Source organism: Diadema antillarum, unplaced genomic scaffold (genome assembly GCF_040938485.1).
Source record: "Diadema antillarum isolate AM-2024a unplaced genomic scaffold, OU_Dant_1.0 seq00001664_RagTag, whole genome shotgun sequence".
Classification (NCBI taxonomy): domain Eukaryota; kingdom Metazoa; phylum Echinodermata; class Echinoidea; order Diadematoida; family Diadematidae; genus Diadema; species Diadema antillarum.
In genome coordinates, this window is record NW_027272363.1 from 34954 (window position 1) to 55933 (window position 20980).

The 20980-nt window shown below is 37.3% G+C and overlaps 2 protein-coding genes across 4 annotated transcripts in view; one reads left to right on the forward strand and one right to left on the reverse strand.

The window, feature by feature from the left end:
• Positions 1–231: 231 nt before the first annotated feature.
• On the forward strand, positions 232–6995 carry LOC139711505 (nmrA-like family domain-containing protein 1). Its single transcript, XM_071623381.1, has 5 exons — positions 232–376; positions 4552–4679; positions 5060–5300; positions 6088–6281; positions 6807–6995. Exons 1-5 carry the CDS (start codon positions 232–234, stop codon positions 6993–6995), a joined length of 897 nt encoding a protein of 298 aa, XP_071479482.1.
• A 7316-nt stretch (positions 6996–14311) lies between these two features.
• LOC139711515 (uncharacterized) overlaps positions 14312–20980 on the reverse strand; it is a 189851-nt gene continuing 183182 nt past the window's right edge. For all 3 annotated transcript variants that reach the window (XM_071623393.1, XM_071623392.1, XM_071623391.1), the window contains 5 exons: positions 20722–20889; positions 19419–19635; positions 17310–17612; positions 15988–16097; positions 14312–14915 (listed from right to left, as the gene is read on the reverse strand). In XM_071623393.1, coding sequence (XP_071479494.1) covers positions 14709–14915; positions 15988–16097; positions 17310–17612; positions 19419–19635; positions 20722–20889 — 1005 coding nt within the window. In that variant the 3' untranslated portion in view covers positions 14312–14708. The remainder of the gene's footprint in view (positions 14916–15987; positions 16098–17309; positions 17613–19418; positions 19636–20721; positions 20890–20980) is intronic.

Here is a 20980-nt window from a genome sequence, read left to right on the forward strand (position 1 = left end):
ATTTGGTTGCCAATCCCCTTCACTTTGTATTAGCAGCACGCAGAGCGTTGCGTTGAAAATAGCGCCCTCACACTGCTTACTGCCGTCCGAGGAGCAATACCTTGATAAAGATTATTCAGATCTGAGTCGTCGCTTTCATTAGCTATCCTCATTATCACCCAGGACACTGAATTTGCTTCTTCTCGTCGCTTCTAAGACTTTTCTATATTGCTTCGATTCACCGAGCAAAACATGAGAAAGGTGATAACTGTGTTTGGAGCCACCGGCACTCAGGGTGGATCTGTGGCGAAGGCTTTGCTGAAGGATGGTACGTTCAAGGTTCGAGGAATCACGAGAAACGTGAACAGCGAGAAAGCCAAAACTCTCACTGAGCAAGGTAAGGACTACCAGTCACCATGCCCAAAGCGGGGTTTTGAAAGATGGACAGAATGGGCCAATGGAAGAGTTGAGGGGAATCCTTAGTATCATTAACCAGATAGGACATCGGAGCAATGTAAAGTTAACATTACTAGTACATGTACTTATTAAAATTGCCCCTCTTTGACCAGCGAACAAAATCGCGGGCCAAAAAAATGGTTTACTGCCCGAGGACGAAAGTCGATGACATTTTGCATGCAAGATAGATTATCTAAAGTGGAGTATCAAATTAGAGTATTTTGTCTCGTCTGGCTACAAGCGTGCAAACTCTTTCAAAAGCGCAAGCAGAAAATCCCTCTGAGTTAATCTATATTCTTTTTGTTGTTTTTTCCCCCTTTGAAATGCAATTTAAAATGCGACTACATTAATTGTCAATATTTGTGAGTTCGCTATGGATGTCTGATTTTGTTAATACTAATAAAAATTATGGACTGGCTTCTTTCGGGGGATACGACAGTCAGGTCTAATAATTGTCCTCGTCTGTGATTCGGGCACTGCGATTCTACTTCATGCAATAATGTCCTGTCCCTCTCAAGGCCAGTCCATATTAGACTAATGTATCCACTTTACCAACTGTTACTGTCGGAGAAATAACTATAATATATGTGTATGTGTGTATGTGTGCATGTGTGTGTGTGTGTGTGTGCGTGTTCTTGTAAACGGAAATAATTGATTATTGCAGTGTTTCACCATGGAGCTACTAATCGAGCATGGTTCAAGTTCATGTTCAAGTTGATTTATTTTATTTCCAACAAACAAATAATTAGAAATACAATGAAACACTCGTATATACAGATGTCAGGAAATCAGTACCACAAGGCAATGAACATAATAAAATTGCAAAAGAGATACAGGTAAATCATCAACAGAGATACAAATAACTGTTACGTCACTGTGGTAAAGGCAGAACCAAAATTGCTGGAAATGGAGGGGACTGCTAAAAAGCAGAGCTTGTAGAATGCCGTCCCCTCATTAAGAAAAGAAAAAAAAATGGTATAGGTAGCTCTACACTTTTGAATCTTTCACTTCATTTCGATTAATCTCTTTTCAGTCCTCGGGTAGAATCAAAATCAAAGATTACATACAATTCTTAATTGCCCGAAAATTCCTATAGTAATTTCTATAGTAACAAGTAGGGAGAAAAACATTTAACGTAGAAATTGAAAGTGATTATAAGCGGGATCCGGGAAAAGCCGTAGATTAATTGCCCATATCTTTTAATGTATGCAGGAAATAATTTTGAAAGTGAAAGGAAGTCAGCGTGTGAGTTGTGGTAAAAATGCTTTGGCAAGATTAAAGAGCGTACCTTCACATGGTTTTCATTATTAACTAAAATTTTTACCGCTTGTTCATAATGTAAGGCAAAACAGGGGACAAATCTTCTGATGGAGAATCTATACACCCCACAACCGCGGGGCAGCCTCACGTGTACCTCCACAATGCGGATTCGGGAAATTATAATATGTGAAAGTCGCGCTATCGAACAAGCAAAGTCGTCAAAATTGATTAAACGTGTTTGATGTGTTATAACGAGAGTCATAAATAAAATATGTACAGTAAACAGATGCAAAGTGTCAAATATCGCCGGCATTACTTTGTACAGTGTATCTGAAAAAACCCACACAATTCAGAAATATATCAAGCCAAATTAATGCAAACCAAAACCAAATCAAACAAAACAACAATCGTGGGATCTTAATTCCCCTGTAAGTTGGGAGGTGGAAATCTCTGATTCCTCTTTCCACTTCCCTGGTTCTATGTGCCGCGTTTTTTTCCTGCCTAATCATAAAGCTTGTGCAGCCATTGTCCTGCAACACGCAATGTTTAAAGAATGGAGAAAGAAGAATGTTAAAAGAGTGTTCACAAATCCACTGGGAGAACTGTCTAGATTACCAAAACATCGTTCATTCCAGCCTGGATGAGCCATAACAGAATATCGTTGATTAATTTTTGAAAGTTCCCAACAACCAACATTTAACAAAAATGATGTAATCTAGTCTCATTTTCCCTTGAAAAGTATCATGTTCTCTTAAAGAAAATCCGTAAAGTCAGTGGCAGGGAAGAGTTGTTAGAAAGAACGAATTGCTTCCAGTGGTCACATGCGGTATTCGTGAAAAGGCCTTGGAGTGGTTCAGAAGTTATCTTACCGGTCGAACTCAATTTGTTTCCGTAGATAATCATGAATCTGATATAAACTCGATTTGTTGTGGTGTTCCACAGGGCTCCCTCTTAGGTCCTCTTTTATTCATTTTATATATCAATGACTTCCGTAACTCATCCTCTCTGCTGTCTTTTCTTCTGTTCGCAGATGATACAAGTCTCTTTTATTCTCACTCAGATCCTTATGTTTTGCTCGATTCTTTGAATAATGAACTTAAGTTGGTGTTTGAGTGGATTCAGGCAAATAAATTGTCGCTTAACATAAATAAGACCAATTATATGGTTTTCAGTTACACAATAAGATCTCTTCCAGGATTAGTTTTAATGAACGGTTTACAGTTAAATCAAATAGATTCAACAAAATGTTTAGGTATTTATATTGACAGTAACCTTTCATGGAAGGTACATGTTGATTATTTATGTAAATTGTTGTGCAAGAATGTTGGAATTATTCACAAACTAAAATATCTCTTCCCAAAGCCAATATTGCATTCTCTTTATACAACTTTATTATTACCTTATTTGAATTACGGAATATTAGCCTGGGGGAATTACTCAAAGACTAAAATTGATTCGTTATTTTTGGTTCAGAAAAAGGCCTTGCGGATTACAAATGGAGCACAATTTTTTGAACTCACGGATGACTTGTTTGTTTTAAGTAAATTGTTAAAAAATTATGATTTGTATCTATATCATGTTGGAATTTTCATGTATAAGTTGAATACTGGTGACCTTCCTAGTATATTTTCCTCAATGTTTGTGACAAACAGTGATATTCATACTTACCCTACACAGTGAATCCTATCATTTTCCCCCTGTTCGTACAGTTTTAGCCCTTAAGACAATTACATCTACCGGCCCTTCTTTCTGGAATGAGTTAGATTCGGTTCGGTTGCACTCAAGTTCTTTAAGCTCCTTTAAGAAAAATCTTAAAGCCAATTTTCTAAAATCCTATGTTTAATTATTATGCCGTAATCGCTTGAAATCTTTTTTTGCATATACTCAAATGATGCCTCGCTCGGATGACCTCATCAGTTTGATCAACTTGCTATTTTTCTTAGCATTTATACCATAAGTTAATCATAAACATTATATACTATACTTTGTATACATCCCTAAACATTGTAATATTCTCGATATCTTGAATTCTGCATGTTACGTCACTTCTGACTTTGATATACTGTACTAAAACCCTATGTTATATTTTTGGAGCCCACATCCTACAAGCTTTGCTTTTTAGTGGGTTCCTCATAATACACGTTAATTATAATATTACGTCCTTATACATTTGTGCATTATTGGTTCAAACTGACCATTGTGTGAAAAATCATTTCTGCTTCAAATCAAATGGAATATAAAACTTGTACGAAATGTGGAATATGGAACATGAAAAAAAGGCCTATTTTTCTTCAGTTTACACATCACTCATATTCCATGTCGACGTATATGATTAATGTTTTATATAGTTGATGGTACACAGGGCCTGCTAAAGTAAAGTGATGATATTGAAAGTACTGTAAATATTACACCAAGTCAAGAGCTGGAGAAAGAAGAGGGCGCAGGGACGATCAAAAAGGCAATTACGTATGTGGCTGCATAAAATATCTCGTTAACTGAAAATAAAAATGTTCACTTTATCATCTTTATCATATTTAATAGCAGCTATCTTGTTCGATCAGTTACTTCCCCCAATGAATTAAAAAAAATGTATTCGTTCCATTTGAAATAAAGAAAGGAGTGTGCTTTACTAATTGGTATTTTATTGTATTGTATAAATAAAAGCATGACATTGGTTGCAATTTTTGATTATGCCTGTGTGGGTAGGGTGAAGGTAGAAAACAACATGGTCTAGGTACGAATGCCTGGACAACATTATTATGTTTGCGGAGCAAACTTCCTTTCATTTTTTTGGTCTTTGGTGTTTAGCTTTATTTCAATAACAACAACCCTTTTATCATTCAAAATGATCGACAGGAATCGAAATGGTTGAGGCTTCGATGGAGGATCCATCGTCCCTCAAAAGAGCTCTGGTTGGTAGTTACGGCGTTTTTGCGCTGACAGACTTCTGGGAGGTGCTTGATAAGGACAAAGAGGCACAAATGGTGAGAAAAAGGAGAGAATAAATCACAATGATTAATTTGCTGACCACACCCAAACTCTGAGAATGAGAAAATTTAAACCTGCTTAAAAGTTGGTTTCCATGCATTGGTTGCGTCTGCCGACATTGATCGTAATAATTTGAAAGGAAGGCAATGTTCAATCTATTTACCTATTAAAAACAAGTACCAGCAACACCGGCCTTTTTTCACGAATATAACCAGCACTGACTTCAGAAATGAAGTGCTGATAAACACGACATCATTTAGAGCAGAAACAGAAACACTATTTCTAACGTTCAGATGGGAAAATCTGAATATCTTTGCACTATCTAACATCTAACATCACCATGTTCCAAATTTCTTGTGTTGACATCATTTCAAAGGGCAAGAATATCGTTGATGCGGCGAAGGATGCTGGCGTCCAGCATATGGTATACACCGGGCTGCCATCTCCGCTGAAGCTGGCTGGAATCCCTTGTCCACACTTCGATGGCAAAGCCGAGGTGGACGAGTACATGTTCCAGTCCGGCGTGACGGCGACTTCCGTCCACTTCCCTACCTACATGGAGGTGACCTTCCGGCCACATATGTTACGGAAAGTTGAGCCGAGAAAATTCGTCTTGGGTGAGTGCGTTATTTCTGGTTCGCCGTCAGAGTATTATGTACTTTTTACCCTTCGGACCTGCCCAGTCCATGATTATGTCTAGGGGCCTATACCTCATCCACAACCCTCATGTATATAGGACCAACTTTACTGTTGATAACAGGATCACCACGTTTCATATTCATTAGTGTGGCCGTAAATCATTTTTGTTTTGTTTTGTTTGTTTGTTTGTTTTTTGAGATGCAGTATTTCAGTTTGGTTGATTTAAAATCGCCTTAACTTAGAATCATCATGGTTTAACTGAAATGTAAAATTTTCCGAAGGTGATTACAAAATATCTCCTCTATTTTAATTTCCATAATTACTTAAGCAAAAGTATAATACAAAATGCAAGAAACGTCACTGCTAACCCCTATCTTTGTAGAGTCGTGGCGTAAGGCAAGACTTGTTAACCGCCTTTCCGAGTGTAATCATTCGCATGTCCTACTTGCTGAAAAAAAAGAAACGAAAAGGAAAGAGAGAAAAAATGGACTTGTCATTCAAGTGCTCATGAAGTTGCCTGAGCTCATGATATGCTTTAAGCGATGTGAAAATTATGTAGTGTGAAAATTATGTAGAACACGTCGGTTTACTAATATTTCATGTAGGTGTTGCATATTTCCAAACAACCTAAATGATGAGTTTTATTTATGTTTTTCTTCATTGATTCGTCCTTTTTTCTTCCTGCCTTCTTCTTTTTATCTCTCTCATATAATATATATATATATGATACATATATAATATATATATAATATCTTATCCCTATAGGTTTTCCTATGGAAGGCAAACCTCTGCATTTCATCTATGCAAGAGAGGCGGGGACTGCCATTGTGGCTATTTTCAAAGACGCGGAGAAGTTCAAGGGAAAAGTGGTATCGCTTTCTGGAGACAAGAAGACTGTAGCAGAGTACTGCGAAATACTGAGTGAAGTGTTAGCACCAGCGCACTTCACAGCCAACGAGGTACATGCATATGATCATAGTATACATGCTTACATAACACACAAATATACACCAACACACGCATACACCACTCCATCCCCACCAACAACAACAGCAACAAACCACAGTGAATGTGTATGTACATTATCATAGTGTTATGGTATTTGATTGAATATATATATCAATCCAATATAACTTGATAGACATGCCCAGTCGAATTATTTTCATTTTTATTTCATCATTTTTTTGCGCAATTTCTATTCACACATCTCAGTGTCTTTACCATTATATATATCATTTATCTTTTATAAGTAGGGATGGAGAAAAGTAATAACTTACAATCTCAAAGTTATATCTTCCCTATTTAGAAAGTGGCTGGTGATCATGCAATGAGACATGAGTCAATTGTCTTCCTATCCAGTATGGCACATGCCTCAAATATTTTTGAGTGGCGGCATCGAACATCTACAGCAAAGGAAATAAGACGATTGTGACGTCATTCCATTCAGTGGTACTGACGGATTTACTCTTCCCGTTACATTTCAGATGACTGCCGAAGAATTCAGCCACTTAGGACGCCCCAAGACTGCCGAGTTAGGCGCTATGTTTAAATTTTTGCAAACGGAGCACGTGAAGTACAATCAAGAAGAAACAAAGCGACTGGATCCTGAGACCAAGGATTTCCGTACATTTGTCACGGAGAACAAGGACGTTTATCTCTCTCTTATGAACTGAAGCTTCACTGTTGTCTCATTTTTCCGATTTTGTGTAATTCCAATGATATCACAAAGCTCTTTTTGTGTTTTCCTATCACCAATCATAATCAATATTTGGATCTCAACTATTAATGAGATATTCTATACTTTGTGTAGTGACGGAAATTGTTCGGGTAATACAAACAATAGAAGTGGACGTTATCTTTTAATTCTGTTTAGTGTATTAAATAAAAACTTAGTTCACTTTCTGTCCTATCAAATTGTCCGTCAGTGGAGATTGTGACAGAACAACAACAACAACAACAACAACGGGTTATCGAATTGTTCAACGTGTACATCTTTGGACAAAATGTTTTACTCACGATACCCCCCTTTGACTCATGCGTTCAAGCGGTATATCAATAGAAGGGACTTATTGTCATTCTGGAGAGGTGTTACCTCTTGTGAATGACACGTCTAAATTATGAGTGGCACAATAACAGTCGATGTAAATGATTTATAATGAAATACTGTTCTTCACTATTTTCAAGTTTGTAAACTCTTTTTATTTAACATGCTGTAAAGAAAAAATATCCGAAATTTTGTTCACGACACGTTCTAGAAATATGCTAATGTTATGCTGCAATTGTATATTGAAATGAAAGTTATAATTATTTTCATATTTTTATCATATACTAGCCCAAACGTCTGGGACGTTGAAAAAAACAAAAAAACAAACAAAAAACAAAAAACCTCACTCCTGCACAATGACTTCAAGTTTGTGTTCGAAGCCACATCATGCATCATGATGAGATACTTTGAAATTTTCGATGAAGAAATGGGGCGTTACAAGTTAATCCCTGGCCACGCCAACTTCCAATGATATCTAACTTTTGTGGTAGAGAAAGCTCAAATCATGAAGCTACAGCATATCTATGCTCAAAGGAACGCTAGACATGACGAGCCTTGTCAGCATTTGGCTTAATAGCCACCTGAAGTCGAGAAATCACAGGAACTTATATAGACGACGAAACACAGTTCATTTGGTACCCTTCCGACCAAAAGTGTTCGAACACATACTGTACTTTCAAAAGTTGATTGACACAATATCAACACTTGCAATATCAAAGGTACTGTTTACTATGTGGAGCAGTGATTTTTAAAAAAATGTTCGAGATATCACATTTGATCCACATGTGTAGGTCAGTTGTATTATCACAAAACATCCTACCACATAACAATTTCGCAATAAAGCCTAAAATATTAGGAGATGTCACTATTTTTCTCAATAAACCATAACTGTAGACGGTTTAGTTTAGAAACATTTTATTCATATTGTTCACATGTTGCATATTTGATAATACTTAACACTGACTATGCTGATTCAGATTTTTAACATGGGTTGTGTCTATTCGTAACTCACATTTTAGAACTATTGAAGCTCTAAAACTGGGGGGTTCATCTGCAAATGGTTAATAATGCCTTTAAAAATGCATGCATGCATGGTTACGTATGATTATGTTTAAGATATATATTAGAAGAAAGAGGTGCCGATATGTTATGGTGACACAAAGATGATGATTTCTGTAACGAATTCACCAATACGATTGGTGCTTTGCAAGATTGTGTGTCAGTGTCTTTGCACTCACAGAACTTCTGAATTATATTTTTATCGTGACTTGTTGATTTGCAAGACCCGTAACATAAATTATCCAGCCAATTTACGAATTCAGCGTCATGTTAAACATTTCTCAGAGGCACTAAACATTTTTATCGTCAATAAATAACGCCATTTTAAATCACTTGACCAATAACAGGTATGTGTTTGTTTTCTTTAAGATTTCTGAAAAACGCACATGTATATATATATATATATATATATATACCGTGTATATATATATATATATATATATATATATAAACGGAATGTATGAAATGCCGACCGTGTAGTCGTTGCATTAAGAAAAAAATTGAACACATTACTAAACTTGAATGTAGGCTTATCTTTCAAGATTTACCAACAGTGTCATTCGACAGCCTATAACACAAATAAAGCCATTCGTTTTTACATTAAAAAATAAATTCAAACAGTAAATTCAAACGTGACCAAAATCACATATACAACAATCTGATATTACAATGGAAAAAGTACGTTGATTTGAGCTATTCAAATACATGGATAAACAGCAATCTGACTGATACATAGTAGAATAGTGGGATTGGAATGCAAAAGTTTGTCGTCAGACAAACCAATGATTTGAAGAGACGACAGACTGAATATAGGCGAAGGCATCATAATCCTATACATACGCACTCATTCAATATTGTGGTGCGACTATCAGATGACACACTGACAGTGACGTCACATCGAAAGTATGACGAGAGTTCAAGTTGTCGACTCAGCCATGACACAAGAAACCACTACATTCTTCATGCAAATTTCTGTTTCAAACCATTCCATATACAGAATAAGGGCTCATTGATTGTCTCGCGACGTGCAGATTATGCGGAGGTATCATCGTGTTTGTGACATCATGACTAATGAGTATCTGAAGTATGTTCCTCTTCGCTAACATATCTCTAACAGCTGACCTTCTCCTTAACTATTCTTGTCTGTCTTCATTTCCAGTGCGTTTTCTTCGATGAGAGTCGCTTGATCATGCTGTCGAGTTTTGGGCATGTGTGATCAGTCGAAATGTGTACACCTTTAATATTGGCATGATAACACACCTTTAATATTGGCATGATACCTCAAGCCAAGAAAAGATGACGTGCTCATAGATTTTGAGATCATCACAATACGTAGTGAAAAGGGGTTTTAAAGTGACGCTGCTTTTATCCATACACTTTCTTTCTCTTTCAAGTTTGCGATTAACTTCCTGCCTTGTTTCGGGGTTTGATAGTAACGCGGTTTTTATCCAAATACTTTCTATCTCTTTTAAGTTTGCAATGAACTTGCTTCCTCGTTTCCATCCTATATGTTAACCTCTTGTTGATTTCGTTTGCGTTAAAGGAGCATTCCAGACGATTTTCATAATTTCACATCATGTAGTACATAAATCAACAGCTCCATGTATAGATTTGTGGAATGTATTTATTGTGGTTCTTGAGCAGAGAAACAATACTTTGGAAAACCTTAAACAAATTACACTGAATAAGGATAATGACATAGAGGCTCACGTATTTCAGAAATGTAGCATTGTAATTCCATTACAATACCGCTTGCTTGCGAGTTCACCTGTGTATAGGCTATGCATGCCTTCTTCTTTTGTTCTGCTTCCTTGAGCCCAACTCTTGCATTCTTATGGTGACCCTGCCATGTCATCATCCTTGTTCATTGCAATTTGTTATAAATTTCGAAAATGTTTTTATTCTCCATCCCAATTATGAATTCTGAAACTCTATCCTCTGTCACCTTTAAGGTCCCTGCACTCATCACCCCCTCTTTGTCTGTACTATACTTAAACTCCCTACCTACGATATCACTAAGAACCTCGTTTGGAGCAAACTCACTGTTTCGCTTTTATAACTTAAAGGACAAGTTCACCTTCATAAACATAAGGATTAAGAGAATGCAACAATATTAGTAGAACACATCAGTGAAAGTTTGAGGAAAATTGGACAATCGATGCAAAAGTTATGAATTTTTAAAATTTTTGTGTTGGAACCGCTGGATGAGGAGACTACTACAGCTTGTGAGTCATATGCGTACAACAGTATAAAGAAAATGTAAAAGAAAATTCAACATATTTTCACTTTTTTCGCATAATAAAAGAGCTCTTGACTTGCCTCTTTCTAAAGGTAGGGGGAATGATATTGCCCATAACATTTGTCGGTAACGAGTCAGGGGAATGCGTACTTTTTTCAAAAGATGGAATTTTGTGAAATTCTCTTTATATTTTCCTTATATTGTTGTACGCAAGTTATTCATACACTGCAGTAGTCTTCTCATCCAGCGGTTGCTGCACAAAAATTTTAAAAATTCATAACTTTTGAACGGATTGTCTGATTTTCCTCAAACTTTCAATGATGTGTTCTACTAATATTGCTACATTCTCTCAATCCTTATGTTTATAAAGGTGAACTTGTCCTTTAAGTTGACTTTCACATATCACATGATTGAAGTATGGTCATAGTAAGTCAACAATCATTTTACATAATTTCACACTGCCTATGCTATACAGCTTATTATTTTCAAGCGTAAAGGTAGAGTGCCTTGTGAAATAAGGTAACTCTAGATTGTTAAAAATCCATGAGTCATAATTATATCTAAAGATGGAGTACCATCACCATTCTACATCGATATGTGAACTTTTTCTACACACCGAGTGATTTATAGGTCGTCGTGATCATTAAATTCACACTGATCATCAGCATTTCCATGTCACGAAACTACTTGAATATCTCTATCGTATAATCACTAGTTTCGATAACGATGCTGCAATATCCATATCCCCACTATATTCACATATTCACACATAGAAAAAGGATCACAATGTACTGTACAGTGTTGTGTACACATTTTCCTCCTTAAAACTCTTATACTTACGCCTACTGTACAGCCAGTAGAAAAGTACGTATACATATAATGTGCAATACTTTGTGAATTCAGCTCATAATTAAAGAGATTAAATTACTTTATCATATCTTAATCTCATTTACAGGTATACACTAACATGGATGAGCAATAATGGCAAGAGGAAAACGGAGAGGAACTCAGTGCAGTACATTCATGCAAATCCTACCAACTATGTGCGCTAACCAGCCTCTTAAGCTACGGTCACAAAGGTTCGGATGAACGATGCATTCGTACGAATGTCACTGTTCGTACGAATTCTGGAGTTCGTAGAGATTCGTAGATGGGACACAGATTCTTACGGCCTTCTTACGAATTTCGTACGAACGCTATTTAATTCGCAAGAACAACTTAAGACCTTTTAGAGAAGAATGATTTTCAGTTATACAATGACGCTAGAATTCGTACATTTTTCGTAAGAATGCACTGAGTTATTCTTTTGTAAGACTTACGGCCATCTTACGGGTTTTTTTTTTTTGTCGTAAGATGGTCGTACGTGCAACTCACGGCACTCTCAAGTCATTCGTAAGAATATTTTACGATTTAAAAAAGAAATATTTTGTCGGGTTGTTAAAAAGACGCTGCAGTGTCCTGTCGAAATTTCTGTAATAGTTGAAAGTTTTATACTTCAAGATGGCAGTAGTGCCAATGAGACTACAACTGCAGCTGCATCTACAAGTAGAGGAGGAGGAGGTTGTTGTTCAAACTCTCCCCCTCTCGCTTCTTCCTCCTCATCTCCCTCCTTTCTTTTCTTCCCCTTCCTCCTCTTCCCTTTGATCGCCTTCCCTTTTGATCCCATATTTAACATAGAACAGAGGGACGATTTGAACTTACCGCGTTTGGCTTTATACCCCCTAAAACTTAACAGTTGCACAAAATTGTGTACCTACGCCTTACGAGTCCCTTGTGAACTCCTTACAAACTCAGAGAGCTGTTCGAAAGAACGCAGTACGAATCTCCGTTCGTAAAGTATTCTTACGAAAGACGTAAGAGTTCTTTATGAACGACTTAAGGCGTTCTTACAATCATCGTAAGAATTTAAGTCTTCTAGAATTGTCTCTCGACCCTACAAAATCTTGCGTAGTTTTTACGATGTCGGTACGACGTTCGTACAGCCGCCTACGAACTTTCGAACCGTCTACGAACGGTCTACGAACGCTAATTTCGTACGGGCCTTCTTAAGAAGATCTTACGAAATTGCCTTAAAATTGTTCGTACGGCGTTCGTAGCAGTTCGTAAAGGCATTGTGACCGAGCCTTTACCAGTCAATGTGATAATTTTAATGAAATTCGTGGAACACCAATTCAAATCAGTATTGACCGATTCGGGTTCGTTGAGGGCAGCAGACATTTTACGGCACAGGGCGCAGCCATGGTGTGTATCAGCCGACCCCCCCTGCTCTCCCCCACCCCGGGGCAACATGTTTATCACGCACTTGTAACAAAGGTTCGCGCACTAGCAAGCATTCGCGCACTCAGTACGAGACGCCCATTGGCTAAAGCAGTTTTCATTCTGCGCGCGTGCTAATGTAGGGAGAGGGGTGGGGGGAGTGTGGAGGGGGGTCGGATGATACACCCAGTATGGCTGCGCGCATGCCAAAAATACACATAGCGCGTCACAGAATCGGTCAATACCGTATTCGAGTGCTATTATTCTTTTGAGACTTCTTGCATCTCATTTGTTGCTTTTTATAAAATTCAAATACACTGCTCGCCATCAAGTGAAACACATGAAGAAAGAATTACTCTTTGAACAAAAATAATTCGAGGAAAAAAGCTGTTCCAGTAAAGTTTTGTTTCATTTTCTTTTTCAGTTAACGCAAAATATCGTCGGTTATTGACGGACAATAGAAACACATACGAGACCCTACGATCACAGTCATGCGGAAAGCACGATCAAGTACACACCACCACAATGTCTGAAAGAGGAATTCCAGTGCAGCTAAAAATTAGTCTGAAAAGAAGGAGTAATTTTTTTTTTTCATTTTAGCGAAACAGTGGAAATTTGATCAAAATGGGATGAAACATAAGGAAGTTATGACATTTTATGGTTTCGCTAATTTTTCAGGATACAATTCTCGAACTGTCAATATGAATATGCAAATAGTGACATGATGACGATGTCCTCCCCTCACAACTTGCCACGTAGGTTGTACATACAATTTAGACATTTTCATTTTTGTGTTCATTCAAACGCAATTACATCCGAGTCTCAAATCCCAATATATCTATAACTGATCAGTATTTTGAAGTTAATCAACCAGGAATAATATGTTTTACTCTTTAATAACAGAATATTTTTATTGCATTTTAGTCATTTATTTTGTTTTTTGTTCACGATCAATGGAGAATTCTGAGGTAATGACAGCATCGGCTCACTCAATTACATATTTGTATCAACTGCACAAGAACTGCTCTGCAGAAATGAGCGACACTTCACAATTTCATAACTTTCCTATTCTTTATCCGATTTTGCTCAAATTTTCCCTATTGTACGCGTAAGGTTTTACTCTTTCTTATCAGACATTGTCAGATGGACTTACAACTGGAGTGGAATTCCTCTTTCAAACGGGAATAAATAAGATATGATATGTGGATTGAGGGAATTACAGCAATATAAGAACAAATCAGAGTCACAGGGCGGGGGGAGAGGGGGGGGGGGGGAGGAACTCGACCCCACTTTTTTTTTCGCTTGTCAGCTATAGAATCCCGGAAGTGCCCCCTCCCCCCCCCCCCCCGAAAACATGGCGCCGGCGGTGAGCGATGTTTGAATAAAAATTCCACAAAATTAATTTTGGCGAAGATACACATTCCCTCCACTTGTTAATGCCATAATGATATGCTAAAGCAAATATCTTCCCCCTGAGTCAAGTACTCTTTCATAATGCTAGAAAGGTAAAAATATTTTGGATTTTCTTGATATCTCTATTTTATTGTTGTCCGCGCCCGACGTCACAAAATATTGTAGGCTTCTCATCAAACGATGGCGGCACAGAGAATTAACAATTCTTAACCCTTCAAAGAATTGGCATTATTTTCCCAAACCGTGTTGACGTGTTCTACTAATAGTGCTACATTCCCTTATCACATATATATGCGAGTTTCATTCTCCTTTATATGTACAATAGAGGGTTGCCATGATAAAACTGGTCATCAGGCTTCTCAGCTCTTTCAGACTCTATATCAATCTTGTTTGACTTGTCTGTCTTCTTGGAGCGTTGTTATTCCTTTCAGCCGGCATGTGTCTCCGTAAGGGCGGGTACTTTGGCAAGAAGTATATTTTTTTCTCGATCCCTTGCTTGATTGCCTGTGGTGTTTGATAGGTTACGTGCTTATACCCTTTGTATTCGATCTCTCCCTTTAACTTCTTTACACGCTTGGCCACCTATAAGAAATACAAGGCGATATAAATTTCTCTAAGATAGTAGAATTTAGATGATAAACAGTCAAGCCAAATTGTCTTCCAATTTTGCCGATCCATTGAAAAGCGACAAAGTACAGAATATAAGAGAATCAGGATTATTCAAACCACCTTGGAGATATGGATAGGTAGGATGACACGGTTTTGATACTTTAAATTAAACTATGCATTGTAAGGATCGGAAACCTCTGATTTCCAAATATGTTTGGACTTTCACAGTTGACCGAACTGGTATGAATATTCTGAGCTGTAACATCTGAGATTTCATCAGGGTAAGCTGGTAACGAGTCATATTTATTACACTGCAAGTCTTCGTTGAGACACATTTTCCTGATTGTTTTGCAAAATTGTTAACCATGAGCGCCCTTGCTTCTGCCATAATAGACAGGAGCATCAATTATTCGATATCCTGGTCACACAGCTCTGGTTTTTAGAGCTAGGGAAATGATTTTGTTAAATGTACACAGAATTGCATAATTGTCATTAGTAGTATTTTTGCTTTTGCCTTTTGCTGAAGGGCTGCCTTTTTTTTCCTTTGCTGTGGTTTTTGATTTGGTTTTGCAATTTGATTAATCTACTTTATTAATCTCTGAGGCTATCGCAGTATATAGGTGTTGTGATAACCCCCTTTTGGTGCCATACCACATACAGTACTGAATAGATGCAAACAATTCTCTCTGGTAACGTGAGCGGCGCCCTTTATTTCTCATTCTCCAGAAAATAATGCAGTTAACTTCCAATTCAGTGCAGTATACGGAAATGTTAATACCTACAGAATTGAATGCTAAAGAGACTAATTCTGAACAACAACAACAACAACAACAAAGTTGCAACTGATTGACAAATTGCCCTACATCGACGTAAATAAGCACTGAATTGATCAGTGTTTTAGTAGTAGCCATGATAAAAAAATCATGGGCGTACATACTCGAGCAGGATTATTTACGTCGATGTAGGGCAATTTGTCAATCAGTTGCAATGAAAACATCTCGACGGAAGAAATTCATGAATTTGAACAACAAAGTGACCCCCTTACCTTGGTCATTATTGTGTCGAGATCATAGAGATGGGCTCCCGTTATGAGTTCTTCACACAAAGCCTGGATGAACCACGAACCATTCACTCGGTCTCTGATCGCAAAGTAGCCTTTCATAATAGAACAGGGGAATAGCAGGGAGGAAATCAAAAGCTATTATTGTTACTTCTGCTTCACTAAATACTTTTTTTTTCCGTTTTCAGTTACACTTCTATAGTAGCACTTTCAGTTCATTAAAGTTTCATTTAAATCTTCATTTCATCGTTAACCGTTTATTTATTTATTTCACATCTTTAAAAAGGGTGGCCCGAGTCAGCATTGGCTGGTTTTCATCGGGGCCCTTTGAAATACAACACATAAAACATTGCAGAATAACAGTTACTAGCAAACAAAGAAAAAAGAAAAAAAATGTATATAATATACATTTAAATACAATAAAAAATCAAACATATAACGCTTAGAACAATTTCAAAGACATGTAAATACTACAACGGTTTCTAGATGAACTAAAAAGGAAATTGGGAAAAACGATGAACAATATGGCATCTATTGCACAAATTAAACAACTGATAAAGCTGTGTAGGTATTAGTCATTGAGTAAAAATATTTGAAGAGCTAGCTTCCAAAAGGCGCTAATTCCAATTTTTATCGAACTGTATCTTTCGCATGATTCGAACAGATCTTTGTCATGTGCATTTAAGGCACTAAAATTTAATCAAAATTGTTTCAGGAAATATGAAAAAATCAAACATGAAATTCATGCTTTCAACCAAAAGGCGCTAAATCCATTTTTTATTTCAACCAAAAGGCGCTACATCCAATTTCTCTATTTCTGTCTCTGATTGGTCGAAGCACGACAGCTAGGGGTGCTCTGACCAATGAGAACATGCAACATGTAGTATTAAATGCACCAATACTATACTACACAGTTCAATGGCAATTCTTTACGTTCATGTCCAGCATATGATGGTAAAATGTGTTTATAAATATCAAGCGGACTAGATTTTGCATACTTATAGGCATGTATGGCAGCTCTCCATGCCACTTCGTGCAATCACAGTGACAACGGTGACTATTACTGCATTACATTTCAACGTTTTACCCTTTCGTCAAAGGTTTATGAATTTCTTGTATTTCTTACGTCAGATTCTGACGGATGGATTTCCATCTGTATTTATAGAGATTGTTAAATATTTCATTCGTTGAAAGCCGATTTCTAAAGTAAAAGGTTCTTCTTTGTTTATTTTATTTTATTTATTTATTCATTTATTCTTTTTTTTTGGGGGGGGGGGGGGGTGGGGGTCCAGCTATGGTTAGTTTACCTTCTGAGGTTGCATGGGCGATGTACATGTCTGCATTGTCTGGAACACCATCTGTTTCGAGTGCTGGCAAGCGATCCGTTGCAGCACTTCCGGTACTCAGGGTTTGTAGTTCACCCCGTGCTGCCAAGCGATCCGTTGCCGTACTTCCGGTACTCAGGGTTCGTAGTTCACTGTCTCTTGCTGGATCGATGCCTTCCGTTTCCTTCACCAGTGCGTTGAGGATGCCCGCGGCGTTCTCCACGTCATGTGACGTTGATACGACTGACAGGGGCCGGTCGTCGGTGGCGCTCGTTGTTAGTTTGTCTATTGTATTAGGGTAGGAACATTTTTTTGTTTGTAACGCAGTGAATGATTGAAAAAAACCCCACAACAACCCACATTGTGCTCTCTGTGTTCCTTGCATGATAACGAGGTTCACACAAATATAGGTCTATGCTGATCAATTACGTGAAAACAAGCTACCTTTTGAAATTCCAACTAGACTTTTTATTTTTTTATTTTTTTTTATTTTTTTAATTTTATTTATTTATTTATTTTTTTTTTTTTTGGGGGGGGGGGTAGAAAAATGACACAAAGTAGGCCATGATGAAATCAAAGTCAGTCGAAATTGGTGCTGGATAAAAGTGGTTTATTGATTATAATACAGATGTGATATTGGATGGCCATGATTTTTTTTATTGTCTACTTTTTTTTTTGTTCTGTGGAACAAGAATGTTCTGAAACAGACTTTAGAGGAAAGTATAGATAAGAACTGACGGCTCCTTAACTTTAGAGGCACATCATTCTTAACAAAGAGGGATTTGGAAAATGTTCTTTGATTGTAGCCGCATAACAGTTGCTACCCATCTACGTTGATTAAATTAGTCCAAATGTTTCGTTATCTAAATAAAATGTTGAAAAAATGTTCGAATACTGGAAAAAATACGTTAATTTCATCGGAGTCTTTGTGTCAAAGGATTCAAGAGAACACGCTGGTAAACAACTATTCGGCTTGCATTGATTCAATCTCTGAGCTGTCTGAGAACATACAAACAAAATCAAATTCCATAAACATGTGTGCCAACCTTTTAATAGGATCAATATCTTTTATTATTTTTTTTGTACCTTAGCCACTGCAGATCGATTTTCATCGAATAAACTTTTATTGCTCTTGGAAATTGTGTGGTGTTTAAGATCTTATACAGAGTGAAAATGGTTTCTAGTTATTTCGCAAAAAAGTTAAAGCCTGAATCCCCATCTTAACGTAAACTACAGCTAGCATTCCTCGAAGCAGTGAAAGGGGGTAGTCGGTCTCTGCTCTTCTTACCTCCACTTTCCCCATCTCCATTGCAACCTGTCTCTATCTGGAATGAAATGTGTGTATTTTCTGCTCAAGCATGGTAATTTGCATTTATTCACAAAATTGAGCGTTTAAAGCGACTACCTGAACTTTTGCTAAATGCACAATTTTCTGGAGGTGAGTGTCCAAACTTGTAAGACATTCACAAAGAATTATTGCTTGAAAAGCTGAGCAAAAACAGTTAAAATGGATTAGGATCCATTTCAAAATGTCAAGCACGTTCATCATGAGTTTGATTGATATTGATTCCCGCTTTGAATGTTATAGCACCGTCATCCACATAATTTTAGCTTTAGAGCTGATAACAAATATAACAATAATATGATAATGATAAGGTCTCATTTTATACCCAGGGTAAGGGCCCTGCCATATTATTACCCTGGCGTTGCCAGGTACCCATTTTTACACCTGGGTCGAGAGGGACATGGTGGGTAAAAACATCTTGTCCAAGGGGGTAAGCACTTGGCGGCAATCGAACTCGTGTCCTACGATTGGGAGTCGGAAGTCTTTAATATCCATTAGATGCTACAGCGCCCCTCCCCCATACCCCCCCCCCCCGCCGCGTTCATAATGCTCTTTAGTGTATAGTATAGGCCCAGCGGAGTCAACTAACTAAATCTAAATTTGACGAGATGCGAACGCCGATTAACAGTGTCACCTCGTGGAAAGGTTCGCATTTGCAAATCTGCTCTGAGAGACGCCAGTTCATGCGGCGGCAGATGTTACCCGATATCGCGTTTGGGACAGGTAAAGGTGGTAATATTTCTTACTTCCTCTGCATGCTTGGAAGAAGAATATCTTGGGTTTCCCGATCAGAGAGGGGCAGTTCTTTCCTGAGAACATCTCTTTGATATCTTCCACAGAGATGACGACACCGTCGCTGCCGTAGATCCCTTCCTGTACCCCATGACTCATGAAGACCAGTACCACTGATGTGTGAATCTTCCGGATGGTTCTCTTGACCTCAGCCAGAGCTCCTCGTATCTCCTTTGTATAAAAAAACCAAATACAAATCGTGACTATAACACATTGGCTGATGCGTGAAAGAACCACAAGCATCGATGCTTTTCTGTAACTCACTAATGAATGTCAATCAAGTTTCCTTATTACTTATTTACTAATCTTTTTTAAACATCTATCATAATTAAATCTATCATAATCTCCAGATTTATATCTTGTAAACGATTGCAAAATTATTTTATGACAAATCATAAGAACTTCTTGTGAGTGGCGTGGCATTGTAATTGCATTGCATATGGGGAAATTAACTGTTGATACAAAATGTGCTTGGAACAAACCTAAAAGCAGAGATAAGGGTAGAAAGGACAAATTTGACAATAGAAAAAGTACTTCGTCATGATTGCAAAGCATTCTTCATCTCAATGTTTTCTAGCAAACCAGCGAATACAAAGCCAGACTTTCTTTCCGGCACTTTCGGTTGGCAGCAACAGTAAGTTCCCTTGTAATAAAAAAGATATTTAAAAGCAAATTACTCAATCAGATAACAAGCTCAATTTACAGCTCAACAAAAAGAAAATGCAAAATCAAGAATGATAACAAAATATACATCTTTGTTGTCATTGATGTTTGAAAATAAAAAAGAGAAATATTGCAACGTGTAGCCATACTCTAAAGCTCACATAAAAATTGAAGTAAAGGACCACGCGCTGATGATATTTCCTGTAATTCATACATGCTGACAACTGAAAGGAATCGAATGCAATGAAAATTGAGATATGTGATAATGATGATTGATTAACATGGAAACTGTCAGAAAATTCCTTATAAAACCCTTAAAATGAAACCCCAGCACCAGTCCAATTTAGGGACAAAAATATTTATATAATACAGTCATTTGAATATGATAAGAGCAAGAAAAAAAAAGGGAAAAATTAGATAAGACCAAACAGCACCAACATTGAAACAAAAACCAACCAACCAACCAATCAACAAACAAACAAACAGATTAATCAGAACAGGTGACGTGTGGTTACAACATGCATCTTGAACAAGTTAGCCTCCTTCTATACTTTCTCACAATAAACATGACACCATGGAGCTACACAAACTAACCTGTGCGGTCAAATTTTGTTTGACAACAGGAGTGTAGCCGATCTCGTTGAACACGTGGGTTACATTGATGACGTCGATTTCTGACCCTTTCCTGACCCCTCTGTCCACGTAGTCGTTGTTGTTGAGAACGAAGACTATTCCTTTGTTTCTCAGGCTCATGCAGTAGCACTTCAAGAAAAAATCCAAATAAATAACTTGTTATATTATATATATGCATATAATTAGTGAAATAGATATCAGTTAATATTGACTGCATCTG